The sequence below is a fragment of the Serinus canaria genome, chromosome 6 (assembly GCF_022539315.1).
Source record: "Serinus canaria isolate serCan28SL12 chromosome 6, serCan2020, whole genome shotgun sequence".
Lineage (NCBI taxonomy): Eukaryota > Metazoa > Chordata > Aves > Passeriformes > Fringillidae > Serinus > Serinus canaria.
This window is the reverse complement of record NC_066320.1, coordinates 28,621,906-28,635,017: the sequence shown is the minus strand read 5'-3', so window position 1 is coordinate 28,635,017 and position 13,112 is coordinate 28,621,906. Positions and strand designations below refer to the sequence as shown.

The following is a 13,112-nucleotide window of genomic DNA, read 5'->3' as shown; positions in this document are numbered from 1 at the left end:
AAGTGCATGAGGAATGACAGGTATTAAGTTGATCCTGCCTTTAGGAAAGGGTGGACTAGATGATCCCTTGACCTTTTCTGCTCTTTTGTGTTCAGTGGCTGAGGAAAAAAAAAAGGTCTTGTGCTCACCTAGGAGCCCATAGCTCAAGGTGCCCCCTTGCACAGGGACTGAATTACAGCTGAACAATAATTTTGATTCTGGCATATCTTCCCTTGGGAAACCTTGACTTGCAGCCCTAGCTGATGCCAGTTCCTGCCATTGCATGAAATCGTTCCAAGACTGGAATATTCAGCATGAACAAAAGGTATTTTCTCCAGCCTCAGCCTCAAGAGTGCTCAAATAATTTGGGCTGAAAACTCATACTCATATTTACTCATTTAAAAATGAGACACCTTTTTTGGAAATGTGGTACCTAAATTGGCAGCCAGCATGGTAAACCCTTGAAAACAACATTTTATACCAGAAATTTCCATAACAGACAGAGCTGCTGTTCTAACTGTAATAAGTACCAACATAAGTTCCCAGTGACCTTTAAAATGGCTAAAAATGAATTTCAAATGTTGAAGACACAGGTGCAGAAATCCCAGGGAGAGTGCAGCTCATTTTGTGCTCTACCTTACTGCAACCCAAATACCAAGGAAGTCTTAAAAGACATTTGCTTTTGAGCTACTCCATATGAAAGAGACAGGGAAAAAAAAAAGAAATTGATTCAATTGAATATTTTTGTACTGATTATTGAACCTGCTGACAAAATTCAATTTAAAAACAGACTGAAAGTGATCTGCATTTTCCTCTATCATCTCTTACCTGCCACAGAAGAACATGAGGAGCCCACTCCTTGAAGGGACCTGGCAATAAATAGTAGTGCATAGCTTCCAGAGAAGGCAAACACTGCAGGAAAAAAAGGAAATAAAAAGCAGAGGTAATTTTTAAAATTAGGTTAACTATAACTAGGTTAAAAAGTTAGATTTCTTGAAACTATCACAAAAACTTCCTACAATTCAGTCAAGTGTTTACAGTGACTTGTGCCACTTTCAATGCTAACTGCATTATTTTCTCTTATTGCATTTAGATGTGTCAGTGTTGAATTGCTCTCAGGTGTCCAAGCCTCCAGGTAACAGAGAATGCAAGAGCCCTGGCAGTTTTAACTAATTACTCAGGATTTGATTACCTCTGCTCTGGTTCAGCTGCACACAAGAGGAGTGATAAACTTTTCTTTCCAGCCTCACCTCTCCACGCTGCTTCATTTAAGGCTGCCCAGTCTGGAGCTCCAGGCTCTCAGGGAAGGCAGGCTGGAACACACACTCACCACTGCTTCCCCCAGTAATGAGTGGGTGCAGAGAGGTTTTCCCCTGGTGCTGCCAGCCCTGGGCCAGATGTGTGGAGCACAGCTGGCTGAAGGTGCAGGGAAGCCAGATCCCCCAGTTCAAACCTTTCAGCAAGCTCCCTCTCCTGCCACTGTCAGAGAAACTGCACCAGAGGATGGGCCACTTTCTTTTCCCATGAGATTTAACCCCAGGGTTCACTCTCAGCCACTCCCTGCCCTTTGGGACAGAGCCCCTGGATGCTGCACTCAGCCTGGAAGAATTGCTCTGGTAGATAAGCAGGTTAGGATGAAGAAACAGAACTGTGAAAAGAATTAACTGTTTCCAGGTATTCTGTCAACGTTCCCCACCCACAACGCTGAAAACAAGATTTCTCAGGAACCCAACCCCATCTCTGCTTGTAGAGCCCATGTTGGCAGTGTCATTAAATCTACAGTGAGTTTATAAAGCTTTTTTTTCAGCTCTCATCCCTTGGCCACCTGAGGAATTTTGCTGGGCAGGTTATAGCTGCAGGAAGGTGTCATGCACCAGCTAAACATGGGATCCACGTGCCCTCCTCCCACCTGCTCTGTGGTTGTGAAAAGCCTTTTGGGGCTTTTCACCACATTTTTCAAAAATCCCTTCCATGTGGACACATAAAAATAGAGGAAAAAAGGACTTCAGGAGATCATCAGTTCTCTCCTTTGCCATGAGTTAGGCTCCCTACTCTTATCTACATCCCAGCCAGAATTTACCTAACATGCTCCTGAAACACAGAGTTGTCAGTGGCCCTAAGACCAGGTCATCTCTAGCACTTCAGTCCCCTTGAGGATGCAGTTTGGAGATCATAGAATCACAGAATGTTTGGGGTTGGAAGAGACCTCAAATATCACCTGGCTCAATCCCCTGCCATGGGCAGGGACACTTCCCTCTAGACCAGGCTGCTCCAAGCCCTGTCCAACCTGGCCTTGAGCACTTCCATCCACATCTCCTCTGGGAAACCTCTCATTATTCTTTCTTTTATGTACAGGCAACATAAGAAAAATACAGACAAACAGTGGAAAACTGTTTGTCCCCTTCCTTTTTTTTGCACAGGCTCTAATACATCTCACATCTGCCTTCTGAGGCAAAACCAGTTCTTTCACTGATCCTCACAGGCTTCTAATGAACCTTGGTGTTCTCTGTACTCTTTCTGTCTGGCCACAGCTCTAAATGTCAGGCCAAAGCCAAACATGAAACAGCAGCTGAAGCCTTATCAATGCCATTAGAGCAGGGAAATTATCTCAGCTGACTGGCAGGCTGTGCTCCTGTTTGCACATCCCACAGAGATGTTTAGCAACACTGTGATCCTGTTGACTCATACCCTACTCATGAGCCACTGCAGCCTCACAATCTTTCTGATAAAACCCCTGGTATCTGCTTGTCCAGGGCCTTGCAGGACAGCTCTCCCATGGCTCTTTAAAACTCTCTGAGTACTGCTCCAGATCAGAAATACCTGGAAGGCTCAGCTAAGGAAGAGACCTGCTGGGCTGGGATGAAGGGCTGTGACTCCTCAGATCAAGTTCCCTTGTTCAACCTCATCAGCACCACCACCAAGGCTGAGCTGACTCCCTCAAATTTTCCTTGGGAATTAATCCTCAGACATGAACAAGAAGAATTCCTAGTGATAACTATGATGGGCCATTTATTTAAAAGCTGTGCCTGGGCCAGACCAAGTAAGATGTGACACTTACTGATTGTTGAAACAAACATGATGCAGAAGCCAGCAAACAGTGGGATCTGGTAGCCTATTCTGGAAAACAAAACGAATATTCACATTTCTGAGGTTTTGAGTTAGTCTTACACGAGTTCACACACCACACAAACCCAACCTGTAGCTCCTTGGCAGGCTTTGAACTATTTTTTGTGGACCACATTTCCATATATTTCCACATCACAAACTTCTTTTCTTCTGACACAGCAGACTTTGTATCTGAAATCCCTGGAAAAAATCCTTCTCATGATTGCCCTGATTGCCCTGTTCTCATTCTGCCTTAACTGTTCCCAATAAAACCCCTCTGGGGCTCCATGAGGTTGCCAAAGATATGCCAAGGGAAGATTTCCCTGAGTGTGCTGAATTTTGAAATACCCCAGTCGTGTTTCAGTGCTCATCTGTTTCCATCCTCATCAGACAATGATTATAATGAGACATAGTCAAGCCAATGGCTTTTTTACTGGAAAAATTTGTCATCAGCTTTTCTGGGAGTTTTGCCTCAGGAGCACTGGAAGAGTCCCAAAGAGCCTGAGAATAATACTTTTGCTTTCCATGGGTTTAGGAGTAGAAATGGAGCTGATCAAAGCTTTCTCATCAGCCCCTTTCTTCATTAGGACTCTAAACAGCCTGTAGAAATGCCTGGTTGCTCCAAGCATTTTCAAGTTTCCAGGAAATAAAGAATTTCCTGGCTGGGAAGCAATTACATTTTTTGAGCAGATAAAACTGAACATTCATCCACAAAAAACAAAAAAAAAATAAAATCACAACGTATTATTTTTCACACCAATAAAAATCTACCCCAGAGTCCAAACCTAGGCAGCTCTGAAGACAGTGTGCACATTCCATCCAACACACTTTGTTCACAGCTTCATCTTTTTGTAGGATTGTGCACCTCAAATGTATTTGCCAGGACATTATTTAATGGCCAAATTCAGGAATACTTTCAAAGGATTTCAGTTTCCAATGATTTGACAGTATTGCACATTTAAATGGGCATCATTGGCTAAAACAGGTCAATCAAATAATTGAAGGGTTAATAATGGCCCTTTTAATAACAGTAGTCATGACATAAACAAAGCAAAATAATTGTTCTGAGCTTTGTTTTTGTATCAATATTTTTATACAGTCAAGGACCTTTGATGATGGAAAACTCCCTAGAGAGCAGAGCTCAGTGCTCATTGTTTGCCTCATTCTTGTGAATGAAATAAATTGAGCTTTCATGTGGTATTTTGCCTTAAATCACCACTGCATTAAAATATGATAAAAACAGTGCATAGATTCTCCTAGCTGGAATCTGTAAGTGGGTATTGTAAATATCCAGCAGAGACTGGTCACTCATGTGCTACTCACCTGAGCTGGTGTCTCCAAAGCAAATTAAATCCCAAACTTCCCCTGTGGCCTTAGGATAATAACTTTAATCTCCCAGCACCTTCACACCTGATATATAAAAGAGCAACACTTTTTTTTTTGTCTGCTTTATTTAAAGTGAATGATTTTTTTTCTAAGCCAGCCTTTCCCTTGCTGTGTGTGTAACAGGCATTACACAATGGGATGCTGGTCTCCACTGGTGTTTCTACGTACATGAGGAAATAAAAAATTACCTCTTGACAAATTCTTACCTGCCTCAGAGCTAAGTGAGCACTTCCCAGTGGGCCCAGGTAGAACAGGGCACAGAGAGTTTGATCACAATTGCTCTGATTTTGAGTTTTTCCATTAAAGAAAGCACTGACAGGAGTACAGACAAAAATAAATAAGCCCTGCAGGTATGGATGCTGCTGGTGGGCATTATCAGCTTTTTCTGGGGTGTGAAAGCAGAAAGTGGATGTCCTCATGCCTTTTCCCACTGCAAAGTTAAGTAGGGCTGGGTCTGTCAAGGCCATCCCAGGTGTGTCTAGGATGGGCACTGTGAGGGAGAATTCTGATTTCAGAACAGGAATCAAACAATTCATAGACCTGACACAGGGCCTGGGAGATAGCAGCTTGCTTCTGCTACAAGTACATTGAAATAATATTCAGTTATTGCATGAAGAGAAATGCCATCCAAGCTGGCTCCCACCTTCACATCATTACATCAGAGACAGGAGCTGTGAGATCTTCCACCAACATTCACAAATTAAACACAGAGCAGTGCTATCATACTAAATAAAGGAGATTTCAGCCCTTCCAATGGGCTTCCTACACCTGGGAACTTTCTGGTGGTTGAAGGCAGGAAGAAAACAAGCATTTTGGAAGCCACTTCTAATGCTCAGTGTAATCCTGTTCAAGCATTGTTCTTTATTTTTGCAGTTGCAGATGTTATTCTTCCTTCTCCTTGGACAAACAGGGCCACAGCAAGGTGGAAAGTGACACACAGCAGAGGGTGGGAGCTAAACAAGTCCTTGTAATGCTCTGGAAGGATAATACTGCCCAGAGCATGCCCCAAAATGTGGAGATGCACAAATCTGGAGTGCTGCCCCTGCATGGAATTGCTGAACCCCTAGAAACCATGCTTGGGCTTTCTCAGGGGACAGTCCTGCCCACATCCAGCTGACATTTCCTTAGATATGCAGATTGTCCTTCCCTGGGCAATCTCAACACACCCTGCCTCTTAGCAAACCCTGAAACAGCAGCACTAATTCGGTGGCAGCCGTGTTGCCACAAATGTCTAACCTGCAGCTGATTCCCTGGTCTGTTCTACAGGTGTTGAGAGCACAGACTGGGAGGTTTTGCTGAGCAAGTGCAGTATAAATAATCATAAAAACGAGAGGCACCACCTGCAGCAGCCAATTCAGTGATTCTGCCCCTTGGTGCTGGGCCATTCATGTTCTTGCCAGGTGAAAAGTGAATTTGCAGTTTGTCCTCAGCCATGACACAGCACCCTCCATCACAATTAGCTCTGCATTTTGTTCCTCTGCATGTGTGCAGCACCAAAGAATATGACAGCCTGTCTTCTCTCTTATCTTTTCTTGTTACTATGGCTAAACATATAATTTTCTTGGGCACTCCTTCCAAAACCCTCCAAGCAATCCTGAAGCAGAGTCCAGCATGTCTCACCAAGGCTACTTGCAGGTAAAAGTGCTTATTACAAGTATTTCTGATCTCTGGAAAAGTCTGAGTCTCTAGTTGAAGGAGGGAAAGGAAAGGCTGCCACTGCTGGAGAATGATACCCAGATGAACTCCATTCCAGTCTCTGTGGCTCCAGATTGTGGGGCTCTCAGGAAATTATTTATGCCCATTAACAAGATTGCTCCAGACTAAGACAACAGACTGTTGGTCCTGTGCAACAGCACAATAAAGGTGACATTGACCAGGTGAGCAGCTGTGAATTATTAGAGCCTAATTACCAATTACAGTGCTGCAAATCCACTGATTCCAACCTGGCTGTTACACAGCTCCACGTCAGCACCCCTTGTTAGCTCTGTCCTGGCTCTCTTCTTCACTGCCAGTGAAGACTGGGGAGGATTTATGGCAAGAATATGTTCCTTGAGGTTCTGAACCAATGAACCCCTGAATATGTGTGGAGCTCAAAAAGAACATGCAGGGTCAGCAGGGACAGGGTGTGTGGTCCCTGTGCTGGAGCACAGGGAAGGCAGAGGGACAGAGTGACCTGAACAGACAGAGCAGGTCACTTCAACCTCCTGCCACAACCTGAAAGGAAAGCTCACACAGGAGCTGAACTGTAAATATGTAGTTATAAATGTTATTTATTCCTCTGCCTCCTTCTCTGTGTGTGTCTTGGGCATGAACACATTGTGGTCCTAGCTACTCTCTCTCTCATGCTAAGGAGCCAGGATGGTGTCAAAATCATGGTGATGATGAAAACAGCTAATAATTTTTAATGGGTTTTGAGGTTGATAGGAATCAGGACAAGGTTAAAACTACAAAATTTTTTCAGACTAATGAAAAAAAGGAGGGGACACATGGCAGAGGCGTGGGCTGGCTCTGGTGGTTGAGGGGCTGGCACAGCTGGGCTCACAGAGCTTGGTGAGAGATTGATAAAAGCAGTGAAGGCAATCAGAGAACCACAGAATGGTTTGGGCTGGAGAGGAGCTTGGACCCCATCTCCTTCCAACCCCCTGCCATGGCCAGGGACACCTTCCACTGGACCAGGGGGCTCAGAGCCCCATCCAACCTGGCCTTGGGCACTCCAGGGATGGGACACCACAGCTTCTCTGGGCACCTGTGCCAGGGCAGTGGGATAAGGCAGGTGCTTACAAAGGGCAGCCTTTTGCCCACTCTTTTCACAGGACAGCCTCAGGCAGAGCCTTCATTCTCCCCCTGCCAGTGCATCCTTCTCACACAGAGCCCTGTGTCACATGCTGGGCTTTGTGGATAGTTCCTTACAAAATTCACCACCAGGAAAAACATAACATGCTTCTGACCCACAAAATCTTATCAGCTCTGCCCTGAAACTGTGCCAGGGTGGGAAGTGAACTGTTCACTTCCTATGGCAAAGCCATCAGCAGTGTTTGCTCTGCCAGGACTTTGTTAGGGCAGAGGGAACTTGTATTGTTTCAGGAACTGCAAACCTGTTCTCTGAGCCAGGTGTGTCCGGTGTTCCATGAAAAGAGCTGGGCTTTGAATAAGAAATGTTATTTGCAGAGCATACTCCTTGAATGAAACCAATTCTGAAATTTGTTTTTGAAAATTTACACTTTCAGTGATTATAAAAGAAAGGCAAACAGGCTTCCAAAACTTTCAGAAAACCTAAAAACAGTGATTATTTGCACAGACTCATCTGAGTAGAACATTCTGTTTCTGGCTGTACAAACTCAAAGCCAGTACCTGGTGAAAATCAGCCCTTGACTAAAACTCTAAACCACCCTTGAACAGCTGGATTTAACTGAAAAATAAAAATCACTGTACACAGTGTGCTACTCATTTGAAAAAGAAACTTAGTGGGCATCTTAACCAACTGTGCACACTGATCTTGAAACAAGCAACCATTTCTCCTTAAGCTTTGATATTTTGCTGGAATTCTGTAGAAGTAATAAAGGCAAAAAGCTTAACAGTAACCAAACAGCTTATCAGTGGTAAGGAAGAGTCTTTCTATTGATAACCCAGATACTTTCTGTTTGATTTACACACTCACACATTCTAGCTGATCATATACACTGTTACTAGAAATTGTCAGCTTAAGAGGGGGAAGGTATCCAATAATTTCTACAGTTAGTTGATAAATGTGTTAACAGATAGTTAGTTAGTTAGTTAGTTAGTTAGTTAGTTAGTTAGTTAATAAATGTGTTAACTGATATTTCCCATTGAACATTTCTCAGAAGAAAGGCAGATACTAGTACCAAGATACAAATAATGCATCAAAGAAAACCAGTGAATCCTAAATTTAATTTAGGGCCACTCTGCCATTAAGGCACTCACTTCAGCTGTATGAAGGAAGAGTTTGTCACATGGGATGAAATGTTCCTTGTTTTTCCTTCTCCCACTCATGTGAGCAAACCTGCCCCTGTGCCTGCAGTCACACACCCTGCCCCAGGCAAAAACCTGGGGGATGTTTCCAGGAGGAAACCTCAGCTCCCAGCACTAAAGCTCACTCTGGTGTGCTGCCAACCCTGTCCCTAAGAGGAAAGGGGGATGCTCCAGGAACATCTCCTGCCTCATGGCCAAACCTGGGATGCATCACACATGTCCCAGGAGCTGGCTCAAGGGCACAGGTGTGATCACACACCTTTCTCCTGTGTTGGCAGGCTCTGGAAAGGGTGGTGCTGACACAAAAAGAGCAACTATCAATAGGGCAACCATTTAGATAGTTAGGAAAACCTAGAAACACTATTATAAAAACATAATTTGATGTTTTGTTACTTTACCTGCAGAGGAGCTGTGGCATCCTCATTAAACAATGCAGGTAAAAAAAATCCTTCTCAACATGCAGCAATATTTGTGCACAAGTAATTTTGTGGTGGTGTACCTAATCTGTGTAGGTGATATGTATTGGTGATAAGGGGAAATGAGAGAGAAATGAAACTGCCTCCTCTCTCATTTAAAGCTTTTGTGTTTAGATCAGTTCCACAGATCAAACACAGGTTTTGAATACATAACTCTGTGAGTCCAAATGCTGCTTAGCCCTCAGCTGGATACTTTTTATTAGATTGAAAGGAAACACTCAGACTATCTATCTATCTATCTATCTATCTATCTATCTATCTATCTATCTATCTATCTATCTATTAGGTTTAATAGTATATAGATATACACTACAAATACATATAGTGTGTATATATATATATACTCTATAAATATATAGAGTATATATATATATAAACTATATCAATATACATACCATAAAACCAAGGCAAGGTAGTTTTGGCTTCAAAACCTGAAGTACCTGTCATTGGAGTGTGTAGGTTGTTTTAAACATTGTCACCTGTGATGGACATTGACTGCTTAAACAAAAGTGTTCCACAAGTACAAATTTCTGCTGCATGTTATTTTCTCAAAGGAATAATTCTCTATGAAAATAGCTTACATATGAAATATGCAGATCAGTGACCTGACTAAATACAGTTTGAGTTTATTTATTCTGTTATTTCCTACAGGGATTGATCTCACAGTCTGTCTGGGAGGACTGAAGCTGCTTCTGTGGGGAGTGGTTACACAAAATGCTAACAATGAAATCAAATTTATTATTAACATCCAAAATTTAAATTATATACTTTTTAATCTTCATGTTAACATCAGTACCTGGATTTGGAGGGGGGCTTTAGGTCATTGATATTGGTCTTTATAGCTTGATCCTGGCCCAAATAAATTTTCTGTTAAGTTCCCTTTAAACATATTTGGTTCAAGACATCATATATTTGGAAGAATATGGAGGGAGCAATTAGGAGGCTGGGCAGAGTCAGGTACTGATGGGAATGTGGGACCCACTGAGCCTGGTGATGAACAGGGCACCAGCAAAGTTGGACATTTGTGCACTTTTCCCTAAGTCCACACAAATTTCCCACTGATTTTCTCCTCAGACATCTCCAAACCACCACACAGCAAGAGCTGCTCATCTCAGTGAGGGCAGGGAAGGGATCTACAGTTTCAATATCTTGTTTGCCTGGTGTGGGTGTCACAGGAGTATTGACAATTCACAATCTTTGTGAATACTACATTGCAGGGTCTTCTGGCCTCCTGTAGCTATATGGGAGATATTTCAACACCATCTCAGCAAAGGTTTCTATAAAAACCCAAAGTCTCAGGAGCTGGAGGAAAAGTGTGTGATGCTAATGGTTGATGTGCAGCTACTTTGGAAAGGGTGTAAGCATTTAGAAGGGTTCACCAAAGGTAATTCACTAAAATATTCCTGCAGAACAAGCAAGAAGGCAGCAATCCAGTGCCAAAAGAGAATTAAGAATAATCTGTTTGAAACATTAATGTGGGCTAAAGCAGCAGTGTGGGACCCTCAGGGATGGAGCAGCAGCAATGCCATACCTGTTTGTCAGGGGCCCTATGAAGGGGTTGGTCATCAGCTGCACTGTTGCCTTGGAAGCAAACAAGAGGCCGACCCTGACGTTCTCATTCAGCAGCTCCTTGTCATCCTTGGGGCAGTCAGAGGGAGAGGGAGTCACTCTGACAACCATTGGCTCTGTCTGGCTCTGAGGCAGCTCTGCAGGCTGTGTCTTGGCAGATTCATTTCCAGTGACCATGGTGGAATTGTCGTAGTAGGAGAAGATGCTCTGAAAATTGTCCATGGTGGCTGAGGGGAGGTTGGGTTTGGCAGTCTGGATTTCTGTGGCATTTTTCTGGTGTTCGATGCTGTAAAGGTAACTGGGAATTATTGGCACTGGAAAAACAAATAGAATACATTGGCATCTTACTGTCAGGTCATCTGGAAGTGGAATCACCAAGCTGCTTGCTGTGCCATTGATCAGGAAATACAAGGCTTTCCTACAGGGCATGTTCAGAAACACAGAACTGAAAGAGAAATTTGCTCATGGGAAAAAACACACCCGTAACTCAGAAGTGCAGTTTACAACAAAAAGTTCATTTACACTGACAGTTGGGGGTTTTTTGCCAGTTTTCATAAGATTCCCATAAGGTTTTCTATACATACATCACTAAGCAAAATATCACAAGTGTCAAACCCCATGTCTGAAGCCTCTTTGGTGCACGTGGCTTCACAAGTCCTTTTATTAGGCTGCAAAATTATGAATAATGAGAAGAGCATTGGAATGATTATTAAACCAAAATATAAAAGATACAATATAAAACATTTCTAAAATAAACCACCAAAATCTTGATAGGTACCAGGAATAAGAAGGAAAAAAGTAACAGACCTATATCAAGAATCAGAAATAATATGTTGATATTTGCATGTCTCATTATTTTAAAATTTACATTGAAAAGATCATCCAAAAGGAACAATGTTTACATGTTTTAGGATATTGGCTGCAATTTAATTGCATTAATATGCATCTCAGACATCAGGATTTCAGAGTTTGTAAAAATAGATGTCAGGTTCATTCATTTTAATACAAGTGACAGAATCACCCTTTCCCATCTTGCATTTCATCCTGAAAAAGCCCAGCCTACCAAATCTGCAAACTATAATAATTTCTAGGGCCTCTAGCATACATATTACTAAACAAACAATTACTAATGTTATAAGGAAGAATATTAATGTAAAAAAATTCCAAAATCAACTGCTAAAAATAGATAATTTTTTTAACAAAGGTCTACCTTGTGGCATCAACTTTTAAGCTGAAACCCTTTCAAGAAATTCAGGAGTCAGATTCAGAAGCTGAGTCTGAAGCATCACCTGAGAGCTGAATCCTGCACAGACCAAGTCACTTCCAGGAGAACCAAGTGTGTTTGTGTGCACATCCATGAGCCACTGGTTTCTCTGGACCATTTTCTTTCAATTCACAGAAACATTTGAATATGAGGAGTTCTAAGTCTACCAGTAAAAAATATTCAATTGTTTTATTTGAGCAGATTTCTGAGTCTTGACACTGTGCCACTAAAGCCCTTAAAAGTTGGATCTTGGACTTTGATCGAAACTTTTATTATTTTATTAAACTAACTCATGGAAGTGCTTTTCTTAAAAGTGACTTAGATAGTTTTCTTATTAACCTATCATTTTAAGACCAATGTGGGGGAAACAGAACTATCAAAAGGAAACAGGCATCTCCAGTGTTATCTAGCCTGCTGTTTCAGTTGCATGACCACAGGAGAAAAAACGATGATGAGCTAAAAATACTGTTATCTGTCATTCTACAAAGTATTAGTGGCGTTTAGCAGGAAAAAGAAAAAAAGAGAAAATAAAAAGAGAAAAAAAGGAGTTATTAAGACCTTTTTATATCATTCCTTATCTTGCAATTAGCATGGAAATAAAGCGAGACTTTGATGTCCACGCCGGCGCTTTTGCAATGCCTGCAATATAATTCACGGTTAAAAACAAAATTAATCAGTGTTTGAAAACATTGGGTTTGAGAGCATTAATCAGGCATTCAGGGAGCACATCTGCTGCCGGAGATGATTGCTGGCAGAAGCCGGGGGAGGCAAAGAAGCCCAAGCCCATTTCACCTACCGACCACGGTGAGCAGCATGTTGTCCAGCAGCAGCGCGATGAAGACGATGAGCAGGATGAGTTTGCGGGACTGGCGGCTCTCCCGCAGCCAGCGGAGCAGCCCGAGCTCGCCCCAAGCCATGCTCCGGCCCGGCTGCGGACACACGGGGACCGGCGGGGACCGGAGGGACACGGGAGGGACACGGGAGGGACCCGGGCGGCAGCAGCGCTCCTGCAGCCCCGCTCCGCGCTGCGCTCCCGGCGCGACCCCGGCCGCTGCTCGGCGGGAGCAGGAGAGGAGGAGCGGCAGCAGCAGGAGGAGGAGGAGGAGGAGGAGGAGGAGGAGGAGGAGAGGGGCGGCTCCTCTGGTCCCCGTGGGAGCCCGGGGAGCGCTGGTCCCGGAGTGGGGCACGGGGGCGAGTCCGCTCCTCTGCCCTCCTCTCTATATCCCCCCACCGCAGGCAGGGATGCTCCGGGACAGCCGGGCCGGGTCTGCGGGGCCGCGCCAGAACCTCTGTGTGCCCAGCGGGATGTGCCAGAACCTCTGTGTGCCCAGCGGGGTGTGCCA

The 13,112-nt window shown here is 43.5% G+C and overlaps 1 protein-coding gene across 1 annotated transcript in view; it reads right to left on the bottom strand.

The window, feature by feature from the left end:
- Positions 1–12,838, bottom strand: part of SLC18A2 (solute carrier family 18 member A2) — a 29,629-nt gene extending 16,791 nt beyond the window's left edge. Inside the window, exons 1-4 of the mRNA XM_009087153.4 lie at positions 12,566–12,838; positions 10,468–10,819; positions 3,038–3,096; positions 808–891 (exon numbers count right to left, since the gene is read on the bottom strand). Coding sequence (XP_009085401.1) covers positions 808–891; positions 3,038–3,096; positions 10,468–10,819; positions 12,566–12,686 — 616 coding nt within the window. The 5' untranslated portion in view covers positions 12,687–12,838. The remainder of the gene's footprint in view (positions 1–807; positions 892–3,037; positions 3,097–10,467; positions 10,820–12,565) is intronic.
- Positions 12,839–13,112: the final 274 nt, after the last annotated feature.